Source organism: Phocoena sinus, chromosome 9 (genome assembly GCF_008692025.1).
Source record: "Phocoena sinus isolate mPhoSin1 chromosome 9, mPhoSin1.pri, whole genome shotgun sequence".
NCBI lineage: Eukaryota > Metazoa > Chordata > Mammalia > Artiodactyla > Phocoenidae > Phocoena > Phocoena sinus.
The window spans coordinates 41,033,167-41,047,481 of NC_045771.1; the positions used below are offsets into that span (position 1 = coordinate 41,033,167).

At 40.7% G+C, this 14,315-nt stretch overlaps 1 protein-coding gene across 3 annotated transcripts in view; it reads left to right on the plus strand.

The window, feature by feature from the left end:
- The window catches only part of ELMO1 (engulfment and cell motility 1), a 578,694-nt gene that overhangs the window by 280,919 nt on the left and 283,460 nt on the right, over positions 1–14,315 (plus strand). For all 3 annotated transcript variants that reach the window (XM_032642958.1, XM_032642959.1, XM_032642960.1), the window contains one exon: positions 1,635–1,739. In XM_032642958.1, coding sequence (XP_032498849.1) covers positions 1,635–1,739 — 105 coding nt within the window. The remainder of the gene's footprint in view (positions 1–1,634; positions 1,740–14,315) is intronic.

A 14,315-nucleotide genomic window follows, 5' to 3' on the forward strand; every position in this document is an offset into this window, starting at 1 on the left:
TTGATTTTCCCCTCACTATTGAATACAGGCCTGAGCCTCTTACACTAATGAGTATCAGATTAAAGCTGAAACCCACTGCATTTGATGTGCCCAGTGATTTTCATTTTTGTTACAATTATATTTATTTTATGAAATATATCTTTCTTATCATAAGTAGTATACTTTTGTATTTTAAAAATGTTCCAGCATCTTAACAAGCAAATCAGGATAAAATGCTAAAATAAAGTATCGAAGTCACTACACTGACCCATACAGATATGGACAGGAGTGCTCTGGAAATGGTGGAACTGTGGCCAGTAGGCAGCACCACTGTCCTATAATTTTAGATGTTTATTAGCTCATAAAAAAATTTCAAATCAGCATGCAAAAGACAGGTTCTGTGTACTCTTGAATAATGTAGAAAAGTGTGGGTTGTTTGAACCTTGAACAAGTGAACAAAATGTCCTTCCTGTACTTAAATTAGAAAAAATTACAGCTGACCAAAATTTCCCTGGCAAATCAGAGAGCCAAGCTGTTTATTAAGAAATATTCAGGGGCTTCCCTGGTGGCGCAGTGGTTGAGAGTCCGCCTGCCGATGCAGGGGACACGGGTTCGTGCCCCGGTCTGGGAAGATCCCACGTGCCGCGGAGCGGCTGGGCCCATGAGCCATGGCCGCTAAGCCTGTGCGTCCTGAGCTTGTGCTCCGCAACGGGAGAGGCCACAACAGTGAGAGGCCCGCGTACCGGTAAAAAAAAAAAAAAAGAAATATTCAGGAAGAAAACAAAAATATTCCTTTCATAAAAATTACCTAGATTATGAGGTAAGAGCAGTTTTCTTTAATATCTCTTTAACTTTTCCATTTCTTGAACATAAGAATGACTTCCCTTAAATCATTAGCCATTTAGATCTGAATTTTCAGGACAGATCTTGGTCATCATTTTAGACAATTAGCGGTGGAGAGTGGTTTACTGCCCTGAATAGGGGTCTCGTGGTGTTTACTGAGTGATCTCCAGCATATGGAGAATTTGTTGGGCATATTTATAACTATTGTTTGTCTTTGTGGTTCTTGGCACAGTGTGGGTGACCACAAGGCCAGAACACTCCCTGCAAGTAGGCAGATGTTAGGACCCTGTGGACCTCTGAATTTTATAGAGTGCCTGTGCTCAGAGACCTACAGACTGTGTAAGTCTGGAAAGTTCACAAACACCATGGACAGGTGTGTCCATACCTAACCCTCACACACGAGGATGAAGAAGTTAAGGTGAAAAAAGGTAAATGGCAGAGATGTGGCTTCATCCCAGGTTTTTCTCCCCAAATGCTGTTGGTTCTGCTAAAGCACAGCCAATAATGTAAAAATACAGTTTTTACATTATTTTCTTTTCCTGCAGTGTCACATGTCTAAGAATAATCCCATATTTCGATCTTCAGTTGAGTTTCCCAACCCTGGGTCTAAGAAGCTGGTTTTGCTCCACTTGTAGAAGGAAGCCCTCATTGCCACCCTGATCGGTTCACATGGAGATAGCAAATGTCATCCTACTTGATTATTCGGAGCTTGCCTTGTGGTACTTTGGTCTTCTGGAGGGAAATCAGACCTCTGGCGGCTGGTGAAATCTGCTGAAGAATTAACCTGATCAAACATTTTGTTTTAATCACAGAATCATGTCAACCCTGCCATGGACTTTACCCAGACACCTCCTGGGATGTTAGCTCTGGACAATATGCTCTACTTTGCCAAGCACCACCAGGATGCCTACATTCGGGTAAGCGCACAGCCCCTTTCAGCTATTGTAGGGTTCCTACTGAATTCGAATTTCACACTTACGGATATGGAGGGATTACTTTTAGATGAGTGGCCCCACAGATTGGCTTTTGTCACTTAGTAAAGTAAAAATGAAAATTAAATGAAATTAAAGAGCACCAAAATAGGGATTTTTAACTTTTAAGTTTTTCACATGACATTTAAAAATATATTAGATATTGGAAAAATATTTTATATAGTTCATTTGATTATGACAAAAACTCTTAGCCTTAAATAACAAAGAAGAGAAGCAAACTATCTACCAAAAACCTGCATGATCCCAACGTTACTGAAAACCACTTACACTTACTTGGCTTCTTGAAAAGAGGCCCAGGATTCTGTCTAGCACTGCTCTGTTCAATCTAATGCTGGAGATACAATCAGATAAACAGAAAGAGAAGTGTGGGAGGGACGGGGAGGGACGAGAAATGCCTTCTCTCATTTCATAACAGATTAGTGAAACTCCAGCTACTAAGGCAATGCCTTTGTGGGTGGGGCTGAGGAAAACAGAAGGAGCCACCTGCCTATGCAGAGCAGGGGCGGGAAGGACAAAGTGTGAATGAATTGGAGCATAGGGACAGTGACAGAGAAGGCCTTCGAGTCAAGGCTGCTCCACTGGAGGCCCTGGATTTTTGCTGACCCCTGTCCCCTGTCCCTAGGGAGAGGAGCCCAGATTCAGTCGGGCGAGGGATACAGATCCACGATTGAGATGAAGGAGGATATGAATAAATGGGACAAGGGCATTGGCAAGTGGTTAAAATGATGACTAGATATAAGCTTAGGAAATATTCGATGAATGAATATCGTAATGCAGGAAGAGTAAAGCTGAAATCAGAGTAAGGTATGAGCCTGTGCCTCTGATATTCTCTGTTGGCTCCCTCTTGACACTGGCTTTCTGGAGACCAGGGTTCAAGACCTGGCACTGTTGTTACCTGGTAATGCAAATGGGGCGATTCCTTTTGAGTGGGCTATAGTTTCTTCTCCAAACTAGAGAGCATTAGTCCCTCAAGGAGCGTTTGGAAATATGTGGGTATGATTTTTCGGTAGTCATCATGCCCATTGGGGTGCTACTGGCCACAGCCCTCTAAAACATGGGACAGTCTGCACCATGAAAAATTGTCCTACCCAGTAATGACCCCTTTAAAAAAAAAGTCATGCCAGGTCTGAATTCCCTGTAAGCACTATATTTTAACTTCATCTGTTTTTCTATATATGCAATTTGACAAGCTTTGACTTATATTAAAACATTATTTGTACTTTAATTATATGAAGGATTTTATGCATTTCTCTGAATGGTGTTGTGTGCTTCTCAGGTATTTGATTAGAAATGCAATTTTCCGTAAGAAAATTGTTTTTTCATAAAAGTTTAATTTGGTTTATATGTGTATATATTTATTGCACAGATTTTTTTTCTAGGAATGTAATCTGCTCTCACAGTAAGTAAATTAATATTTTTGAGATACCTTGTGGTATAGCCTCGGAGAGTTGAGTGTGAAAAGAAGAAGCCTAGCAGAAATTGAATTTAGCATTACCTGATTAATGTTTGTGGATGAATGTTTCTAAAGTTAGAGAGTATTGATTCTGAATGTACTGTTAATTGCATAAGAAGCATACGTCTCAAGAAGAGTAATTTAATATTTTAATCCCATTTTCTTCAATGTGTTCTCTAAACTGTCATAAGTGAAATTAATACCATGGCAACCTGACAGAACTTTATATCTGATGGGAACTTAAAAAGAAAATCCTATTTGAAAAGAAAGGTATGGACTTTTTTGTCCACATGCACTTTCTTTCTGGTTAGACTGAGAAAGGAATGTTTTCTCGAAAGTGTTCCTTTCCTAATGTGTTCTGTGTCCCATCTGACTTTGGGACCATTAAATGCTGCATGGAAAGCTAAAGCTATTTACATGAATGAATGGGGTTAGGGGATCATATATAAAGCTGAGGCATTCTGCAAGGAAGCTTTGTGGTGACTATGAAAACAGATGTCCCAGTGGTAGTGAGATAGTGATGGAGACAATGAAAGTGGTCATCCCAGACAGCTAATTAAATTTTGATCTATGAGCCGAGTTGTCTTTTCTGAAACATAAAGATGGGCTCTTGGTTTTTTAATAAGTTTACATTTTGATAAAATTTCCTTTTTTTGATGAGGTAAATTTCCTGTCTGAATGCAGTTATTCATTTATTATTTATATCTTTCTTTCAATAAACACGTATTCTGTACCTAAATCTATAGTCTCACTTTTCACTTTGCCAGTCAGATTTATGGTTGAGATTTTCAAAAGGAATTGTAACACACACACACACACACACACACACACACACACACACACATTCCCTCTTTGCCCTTGGCACGCCCATGCCCTCCAGCTGTCCTGTTGCCTCAAACAATGTATATTTTTCCAAGTTGTCTTCTTACCCCATGTTCTAACTCACCTGCTGCTCACTTTTCAACACTTTGCACCCATCACTTTCTAGAAGCTGTTCTGCTACATGGGGAGCCCTCTCCTCTTCCTTCGTCTTCTTTGTCCTCCCGTCGACACTGGACACTTTCCATTGGCTGGTTCTCCCTTTTTGCCTGCAGCCCTTGCTGTCTGTCTTGGTTCTCTCCTTGGCTGCTTCTCTTAGTCTCTCTGATGGGTTTCTCTCCCTCTGCCTGCCCATCAAATGCACATAATCCTCACGACTCTGTCTGTGGATCTTTTTTCTTTTTCAGGCACTCAAGCTGCACATGTTTACTGACTGAGTAACTATCAAATGGCCTGCAGTGAGGGAGGGGATAGAGATTCCCCAAGGAACAAGTCACTCATGAGTCCTGTCATTGAGGATTTTACTGTCTAGCGATGGAAGGAGGGGTAGTTGGAGGAAGAGTTAAATGCCAGCACTTTCCAAGCCACTTAGAATGGATTTTGATTGGGCAGGAGTGATACTGGGGGCACAGAGGAGAGTCATAAACACAGATGTGGGAGTCAGGTCAGTAAAACTTCCTTCAAGAAGTGGCATCTAGGGCTTCCCTGGTGGTGCAGTGGTTGAGAGTCCACCTGCCGATGCAGGGGACACGGGTTCGTGCCCTGGTCTGGGAGGATCCCACATGCCGCGGAGCGGCTGGGCCCATGAGCCATGGCCGCTGAGCCTGCGCGTCTGGAGCCTGTGCTCCGCAACGGGAGAGGCCACAACAATGAAAGGCCCGCATACCTTAAAAAAAAAAAAAAAAAAAGAGAAAGAAGTGGCATCTACACTAAGGCCTGTTGGATAGTACTAGTTATCAGGTAAGGGGAAGGGGGATGTGAGAGCATGCTCCAAGCAGAGGGAAACATGTGAACAGAGGCATAAAGGTGTGTGCTTTGTTCAAGGAACCACAAATAGTACAGCATGGTTAAGACAGGGAGTGGCAAATACGATCATGGCTTGGGAGGCAAATGTGGGCTAGTTCATTAGGGACCCTCCACACCGTATTAAGGTGCTCGCTTGTGCCTTAGCCCAAAGGCAGTGAAGAATTTCTGAACTATTTTAAGTAAAGATGATGAGAGTTAATTTTAGAAAAATCACTCTCCTGCCAGAAAACAAATGTGAGAAATCAAGACTAGCAGCAAAAATAAAATTGGGGAAATTATAGAGAAATGATGGTAACTTGATAAGGCTAGTGGCTGTGACATTGGGGAGAAGCAGTTTGAATGAATTATTTTGGAGCTAAGGTAAACTAGACTCTCTCCAAGGAAAAGGGAGATACTGGCTTGAGTGGATGGATGGTGGTGTCATTGATGAACTAGATCTGTGGGTCTGAGGGCTTGGTCATTTGGAGACATCCAGATACTATATGCATATGGGACAACTGTCCAGGTGGGTGTTTCTAGTAGGCAGTGAGATATGGGCAGTGGTGGTCAATAAGAACGGCAGGGTCTAGTTCTTAGGTAACAGAATATAGAACAGCAAGCAAAGGAAGAGAGTATAATTTTTTTTGTTGTTTTGTTTCGTTTTATCTTGTTTTCTTTTTTCCCCCTTGGGTTTTTTAAAATTTTCTTCTGAATTTTTAAATGTGACCTATCCTTGGCACATCTATCAAGTCATAAAACTGTTTTACTTGATATTTATTTGCAGTTTTCTACACTATATTGAGCAGATAAACATTTCACTGTTTTATAAATTATCATACTGTTTAACCACATCACGATCACTTAGGACTTGCTTCGTTCCCCAGGGACCTAATCTTAAACAGTGGCACTACTTCTTAGAGAAATATTCTGATGTTGAGTCAATATGGAAAAGAACAAACTTGACCCTTTTTGTATATTTTATTTGGTGTGGTGCTATGTTATAAGTAAAATGTTTTTTTTTTTTTTTTTTGGCTACACCACGCGGCTTATGGGATCTCAGTTCCCCAACCAGGGATTGAACCCAGACCCCGGCAGTGAAAGCCTGGCATCCTAACCACTAGGGACCAGGGAACTCCCAGTGTTTCCTTAATGAGGTTGTCTCCGAACTAATTACACAATTTATAAGATCTCAAGCCTTCTAGTAACAAAATTAAAAGTAAATTCTGGAAACGGCTTGTTCTTTATGTGCCCTGAAGTTCTTTGCCTCAACATCCCTCAAAATTTACAGTCAACATCTCATCCAGTTGGAATATATTTGCAGACTGGGTGACTGTGATAGAAGAGAATGAATTTCCTGAGAAGGGAAAATAGAAATGCCTTCAAAAGCAAGATTTATTTCAATGGTTTTATGCAGTTGTGAGCCAGGGCACATGTGTTTTTAGTATCATACTAAATCAGAACAGACATATTTATAATATGTCAAGTAAATAAGATTATGGGAAAAGACAGCTATTTGTACCTAAGAGTTGTTTTCTCAAGGTTCATTTATGGTAGCCATTTTTAAACAGATGAAAAAATTTAAGTATGTTTACACTATTTTAAAACCTTTCTTCCTCCTCGTGATGCATACATAATAAACAATACTTTTTACAAATAGTTGGGAGAAATAATGGTTTAGACCCTAACTCACTGCTGGGACGTGAGAGGCCTTGTTCTTGAGGCAGTACTGACAAGAAAATGCTATGAGATGATTTAGCATGAGAAAAGCTTCCATATTTTAAGTCTTTACTGTATTTTGAATATTTCACATACATTATTTGTAATCTTCTCTTCAGTGCTCCCAGAGGTGGGAAGATAAGGTAGCTTTGGTACCCCCCTTCTTCCGGTATGTAGATCTCTCTGTCCATTGAGGCCCACCTCAAGTTCAAAGTTACTCTAGGGAAACTCTTCAACTTTTCCTGTGTCAGAGGGCATAAACATAGTTACAATAGCAAACATAGAGCTTGCTGTGAGATAACAAGTATGCTAAACACTTTCATTAATATCTCACAGCACCACTGTGAGGTTGACACTGTTATTATTTCCATTTTGTAGATGAGGAAACTGACACACAGGAGGGATTACCCACAGCGAAGGAAGTGCTAGAGCTGAATTTAAGACAAAAGTCTGCTTCCAGTGTCCACACTCTGCATTTTAGGAGTTCATAGATTCATATAGGGGTTGCAGCCACAGTTCAAGTAAGTTCTAAGGATGTATTTTGCTCAATTGGCACAGTATTTTTAAAGGGAAGAGAATTTGAATTACCTGAGCTCCTTTTCCAAATAACTGTGAACCCCAGGACTCCCTATTATATTCTGTCTGGCTGCTTTATGAATTCTAGTTATCTGCCTGGTACTTGAGGGGCTTGACTTGGTGGCCATGATATTGATGACCTTTGTGAAGTTCTGAATGCATTGTCAACACACAGTAGGTGCTTAACTTCTTTTACTTGCCTTTTCCTCTTCCACATAAAGTTGTACTTGATTACTGTCCCTTCTCCTGGGGGTTTCATATTTCTGCACTTAATGTTTGCTGTCCTTCCATCCTTGTTGTCAACTCCCGGAGAGCAGGTTCTTCATCTTGTGTTGTGTATTTGTTCCCTTGCTGAGACTAAAGGACTTTAATTTCAGCCTCCCAAGTGCAGAGGAAAAGATTAGGCATGCTTCTCAAATTCTCTGGTTGTAAATATTAAAGAAAAAAAGTCATCAGATATTATTATAAATACAGAGGCCTAGTGTGCTTGGCGCTCTCAGCACAGTCAGCCCTCTGCGCTGTGTGTCAGACCACACAATGGAGTTCTTGCTGCCCTTTAAGTGGGACAGAGACCAAGTATCCCTCATGTACCAAGGGGGGTGCTGATGGAGGCAATGCTGAGCCTTTAAAATAAATTAAGGAACTTTTAACATTTCAAGGGGGAAATTGGCAGTTTCCCAAGCGACATAATTACAAGACAGTGTGTAATGTGTAATTAAACTTAACTATGAAGCAAATGATTGGAATTAAGCTTGGTGGCACATCATTTTTTTTGTTCCCATAGTGCTGACAGATCCTTCCCTCCCCTTGTCCCTGAAATGGCTTCAGCAGCAATTGCTCCTAATTTTTTTAAAATGAAATTATATGTTGCCAGTTAAGCACACAGTTTCATGTAAAGGAACCTTTTTTTTTTTGTTTGAGTGACATTTTCCTTCTAGGTGATCTGGAGCACAAAATCCATAGAATAACAAGGACCTCAAGGCAAAGCCTTGCTGGGACTTTAAAATGAATCTTTGATAATTCATTTAAATACTTTATTCTTTACTTCTAATTTTTTTTTCTTTCTTTGACCAAGGTCCACGGCTTGGAGGCTTGTTTTTTTTTTTTTTTTTTTTTTTGCGGTACGCGGGCCTCTCACTGTTGTGGCCTCTCCTGTTGCGGAGCACAGGCTCCGGACACGCAGGCCCAGCGGCCACGGCTCACGGGCCCAGCCGCTCCGCGGCATGTGGGATCTTCCCAGACCGGGGCACGAACCCGTGTCCCTTGCATCGGCAGGCGGACTCTCAACCACTGCGCCACCAGGGAAGCCCCTGGAGGCTTGTTTTTATGTAGTTTTCTTTCTTGTTTTAAAAATAGTGGCATTAATTTTGTTGATTGTGAATAACCAAGTGTTATTGCCAAACAATCAGGACCCCCTGAGAGTCTGAATATATGTGATTAGATTTTTACTAATTGCGCTGGCAAGCAGAATTTCTGACTTCGAAAACCAGTGATTTGAATGGAACGCTTCAGGCCTCAGGATGAGATCATTTTTCAGCATGGGCTTGGTTTTATCTCAGAAGATCCATCATCGGAGGGAGGGAAGTCAGGTTCCACATCCATTAATGATTGCTGGATGTAACAGTGCTTGTACTCTGAGTTCTCGCCATCTGAGTTCGTTTGGTACTGGCTTCAGTACCTGGAGTCTGAAGCAGGTCTAAAACATGGTAGTTACTTATTGCATTCTCCTTTGCTACCAGCCCAAGCTGGGTATTAGGTTTAGAATTTTTTACTTAGCTTTCTGAAGGGTTTTTTGTTTCTGTTTTTTTAAACTTTAAAACACAGTGGGACTTTAAAGCACAGTGGGACTTTAAAACACATTGATGGATTGCTTGAGAAAAAATGTAACCAACCAATAGAATGAACTATATGCAGTCGACACAGTGCAAACCTAGACCCAGTGTGAATTACAAGGTTAGAAACTACAGACAACCTTATGTGTGGATGACACTGTCCCTCGTTAGGGCACCAGCAAAACCCTTAGTCAACAGCGGCTATCCTGGGGTCTCTATCTTAGACCCAGTAATATCTTCCCATTGTTTCTCCAAACTGATTCTTTCTCAGTCCACATTGTCCATTTTTTTGGTCTCACTAAATTAGTTAAACAGATATTTATTGAGTACCTTCTCGGTGACAAGCTGCCTCCTTTCTGCTGTCATTGACCAAGCTTCCCCTTTTAATTGTGCATTTTCTACCTTCATTGCGGAGAGCTCAGTAGCTGCTGTGCTGCGGGTTTGCTGTGGCTTCTCCCCTTTCTGCTGTAACTGCTGTGCCATGTTGTAGAGCAGAAGTTCCGAGAGCTGTCCTTCACATCTGCCTGTCCCTTTAAGACGGGAAAGAGTTCTGGGAATCCCCTCTCTTCTGTGTGTCTCGCGAACTGGAAGGTGTTATAGACCTCACTGGCTTTTTAATTATTTTTAAATAATGGACATCATTTTTTAGAGCAGTTTTAGGGATACAGAAAAATTCAGCAGAAAGTACAGAGGGTTCCCACATATCCCCATTTGTCCCTCTCCCACACACAGTTTCCCACATTATTAACATCTTGCATTAATGTGGTACTTTGATTGATTTAATGAAACCAATAACCTACAGTCTTGCTATAGTTGCCTGTTAGTTACAGGAGGTTTTATTGTTGTTGTTCCTTTGAAATTTTCTAGATAAATAATCATGTCATCTGTGCACCAATAATTTTATTTCTTCCTTCCCAATCTCTATACTTTTTTATATCCTTTTCTTATTGCATTAGCTAGGACTTACAATAAGAAGTTGAATAGTAGTAGTAAGAAGGAATATCCAGATATTAGGGGGAAAGAGTCAAGTTTTTCACCATTAAGTATGATGTTAGCTGTAGAGTTTTTATAGGTGTTCTTCATCAAGTTGATGAACCTCAGTATTAGTTTGCTAGGGCTGCCATAACAAAGCACTATAGACTGGGTGGCTCAGAGAATAGAAATATATCCTTTAACAGTCTGGAGGCTAGAAGTTTGAGATAAGGTGCCTGCAGGGTTGGTTCCTCCTGAGGCCTCTCTCCTTGGTTTGCAGACAGCTGCCTACTTGCTGTGTCCTCCCGTAGTCATCTTGCTGTGCGCTCACATCCCTGGTGTCTCTTTCTCTTCTTACAGCGGCATCAGTCATACTGAATTAGGGCTTCATGCTGATGTCCTCATTTTAAATTACTTGTCTCTTTAAAAGCTCTGCCTCCCAATACAGTCATATCGTGGGAGACTGAGGCTTAGACCTTCAACATACAGATTTTGGGGGGACACAGAGCAGTTCATAACATTCTATCTACCTTGAACATCCCAGGTGATTCCAACCTCTGGGCCTGGTACAGGCATACCTCATTTTATTGCTCTTCACAGATACTGTGTTTTATTACCAGTTGAAGGTTTGTGGCAACCTGTATTGAGCAAGTCTATTGAACAGCATCCGTTCGCTCTGTGTTTCTTTGTCACATTTTGGTAATTCTTGCAATATTTCAAGCTTTTTAATTATTATTACATTTGTCATGATCATCTGTGATCAGTGATCTTTAAAAAATTTATTTATTTATTTATGGCTGTGTTGGGTCTTTGTTTCTGTGCGAGGGCTTTCTCCAGTCGCGGTGAGCGGGGGCCACTCTTCATCGTGGTGCGTGGGCTTCTCACTATTGCGGCCTCTCTTGTTGTAGAGCACAGGCTCCAGACGCACAGGCTCAGTAATTGTGGCTCACGGGCCCAGTTGCTCCACGGCATGTGAGATCCTCCCAGACCAGGGCTCGAACCCGCGTCCCCTGCGTTGGCAGGCAGATTCTCAACCACTGTGCCACCAGGGAAGCCCTGATCAGTGATCTTTGATGTTACTATTATAATTGTTTGGGGGCATCACGAACTGCACCGGTATAAGATGGTGAACTTGATAAACACGTGTGTTCTGCCTGCTCCACCGACTGACCATTCCCCCGTCTCTTTTCCTCTCCTTGGGCCTCCCTATTCCCTGAGACACAACAATACTGAAATTGGACGAGTTAATAACCCTACAATGCCTTCTGAGTGTTTAAGTGAAAGGAAGAGTCTCATGTCTCTCACGTTAAATCAAAAGCTAGAGATGACTAAGCTTGGTGAGAAAGCCATGTGGAAAGTCAAGATAGGCTGAAAGCTAGGCCTCTTGCACCAAACAGCAAATAGTAAATGCAAAGGAAAACTTCTTGAAGGAAATAAAACTACAACTCCAGTGGACACACATATGATAAGAAAGTGAAACAGCCTTACTGCTGATATGAATAAAGTTTTAGTGGTCTGGATAGAAGATTAAACCAGCGACAACATTCTATTAAGCCAAAGCCTAATCCATAGTAAGGCCCCAACTTTCTTCAGTTCTGTGAAGGCTGCGAGGGTGAGGAAGCTGCAGAAGAAAAGTTTGAAGCTAGCAGAGTTTTTTTTTTTTTTTTTTTTAAACATCTTTATTGGGGTATAATTGCTTTACAATGGTGTGTTAGTTTCTGCTTTACAACAAAGTGAATCAGCTATACATATACATATGTTCCCATATGTCTTCCCTCTTGCGTCTCCCTCCCTCCCACTCTCCCCATCCCACCCTTCCAGGCTGTCACAAAGCACCGAGCTAATATCCCTGTGCCTTGCGGCTGCTTCCCCCCAGCTATCTACCTTACTACGTTTGTTAGTGTGTATATGTCCATGACTCTCTCTCGCCCTGTCAAAACTCACCCTTCCCCCTCCCCATATCCTTAAGTCCGTTCTCCAGTAGGTCTGCGTCTTTATTCCTATCTTACCCCTAGGTTCTTCATGACATTTTTTTCCCTTAAATTCCATATATATGTGTTAGCATACGGTATTTGTCTTTTTCTTTCTGACTTACTTCACTCTGTATGACAGATTCTAGGTCTATCCATCTCATTACAAATAGCTCAATTTCATTTCTTTTTAAGGCTGAGTAATATTCCATTGTGTATATGTGCCACATCTTCTTTATCCATTCATCCGATGATGGGCGCTTAGGTTGTTTCCATGTCCTGGCTATTGTAAATAGAGCTGCAATGAACATTTTGGTACATGACTCTCTTTGAATTTTGGTTTTCTCAGGGTATATGCCAAGTAGTGGGATTGCTGGGTCATATGGTAATTCTATTTGTAGTTTTTTAAGGAACCTCCATACTGTTCTCCACAGTGGCTGAACCAATTCACATTCCCACCAGCAGTGCAAGAGTGTCCCCTTTTCTCCACACCCTCTCCAGCATTTATTGTTTCTTGATTTTTTGATGATGGCCATTCTGACTGGTGTGAGATGATATCTCATTGTAGTTTTGATTTGCATTTCTCTAATGATTAATGATGTTGAGCATTCTTTCATGTGTTTGTTGGCATTCTGTATATCTTCTTTGGAGAAATGTCTATTTAGGTCTTCTGCCCATTTTTGGATGGGGTTGTTTGTTTTTTTGTTATTGAGCTGCATGAGCTGCTTGTAAATTTTGGAGATTAATCCTTTGTCAGTTGCTTCATTTGCAAATGTTTTCTCCCATTCTGAGGGTTGTCTTTTGGTCTTGGTTATGGTTTCCTTTGCTGTGCAAAAGCTTTGAAGTTTCATTAGGTCCCATTTGTTTATTTTTGTTTTTATTTCCATTACTCTAGGAGGTGGGTCAGAAAGGATCTTGCTGTGATTTATGTCATAGAGTGTTCTTCCTATGTTTTCCTCTAAGAGTTTGATAGTTTCTGGCCTTACATTTAGGTCTTTAATCCATTTTGAGCTTATTTTTGTGTATGGTGTTAGGGAGTGATCTAATCTCATACTTTTACATGTACCTGTCCAGTTTTCCCAGCACCATTTATTGAAGAGGCTGTCCTTTCTCCACTGTACATTCCTGCCTCCTTTATCAAAAATAAGGTGTCCATATGTGCGTGGGTTTATCTCTGGGCTTTCTATCCTGTTCTACTGATCTATCTTTCTGTTTTTGTGCCAGTACTATACTGTCTTGATTACTGTTGCTTTGTAATATAGTCTGAAGTCAGGGAGCCTTATTCCTCCAGCTCCTTTTTTCGTTCTAAAGATTGCTTTGGCTATTCGGGGTCTTTTGTGTTTCCATACAAATTGCGAAATTTTTTGTTCTAGTTCTGTGAAAAATGCCAGTGGTAGTTTGATAGGGATTGCATTGAATCTGTAGATTGCTTTGGGTAGTAGAGTCATTTTCACAATGTTGATTCTTCCCATCCAAGAACATGGTATATCTCTCCATCTATTTGTATCATCTTTAATTTCTTTCATCAGTGTCTTATAATTTTCTGCATACAGGTCTTTCGTATCCTTAGGTAGGTTTATTCCTAGATATTTTATTCTTTTTGTTGCAATGGTAAATGGGAGTGTTTTCTTGATTTCACTTTCAGATTTTTCATCATTAGTATATAGGAATGCCAGAGATTTCTGTGCATTAATTTTGTATCCTGCTACTTTACCAAATTCATTGATTAGCTCTAGTAGTTTTCTGGTAGCATCTTTAGGATTCTCTATGTATAGTATCATGTCATCTGCAAACAGTGACAGCTTTACTTCTTCTTTTCCGATTTGGATTCCTTTTATTTCCTTTTCTTCTCTGATTGCTGTGGCTAAAACTTCCAAAACTATGTTGAATAAGAGTGGTGAGAGTGGGCAACCTTGTCCTGTTCCTGATCTTAGTGGAAATGCTTCCAGTTTTTCACCATTGAGGATGATGTTTGCTGTGGGCTTGTCATATATGGCTTTTATTATGTTTAGGAAAGTTCCCTCTATGCCTACTTTCTGGAGGGTTTTTATCATAAATGGGTGTTGAATTTTGTCGAAAGCTTTCTCTGCATCTATTGAGATGATCATATGGTTTTTCTCCTTCAATTTGTTAATATGGTTTATCACATTGATAGATT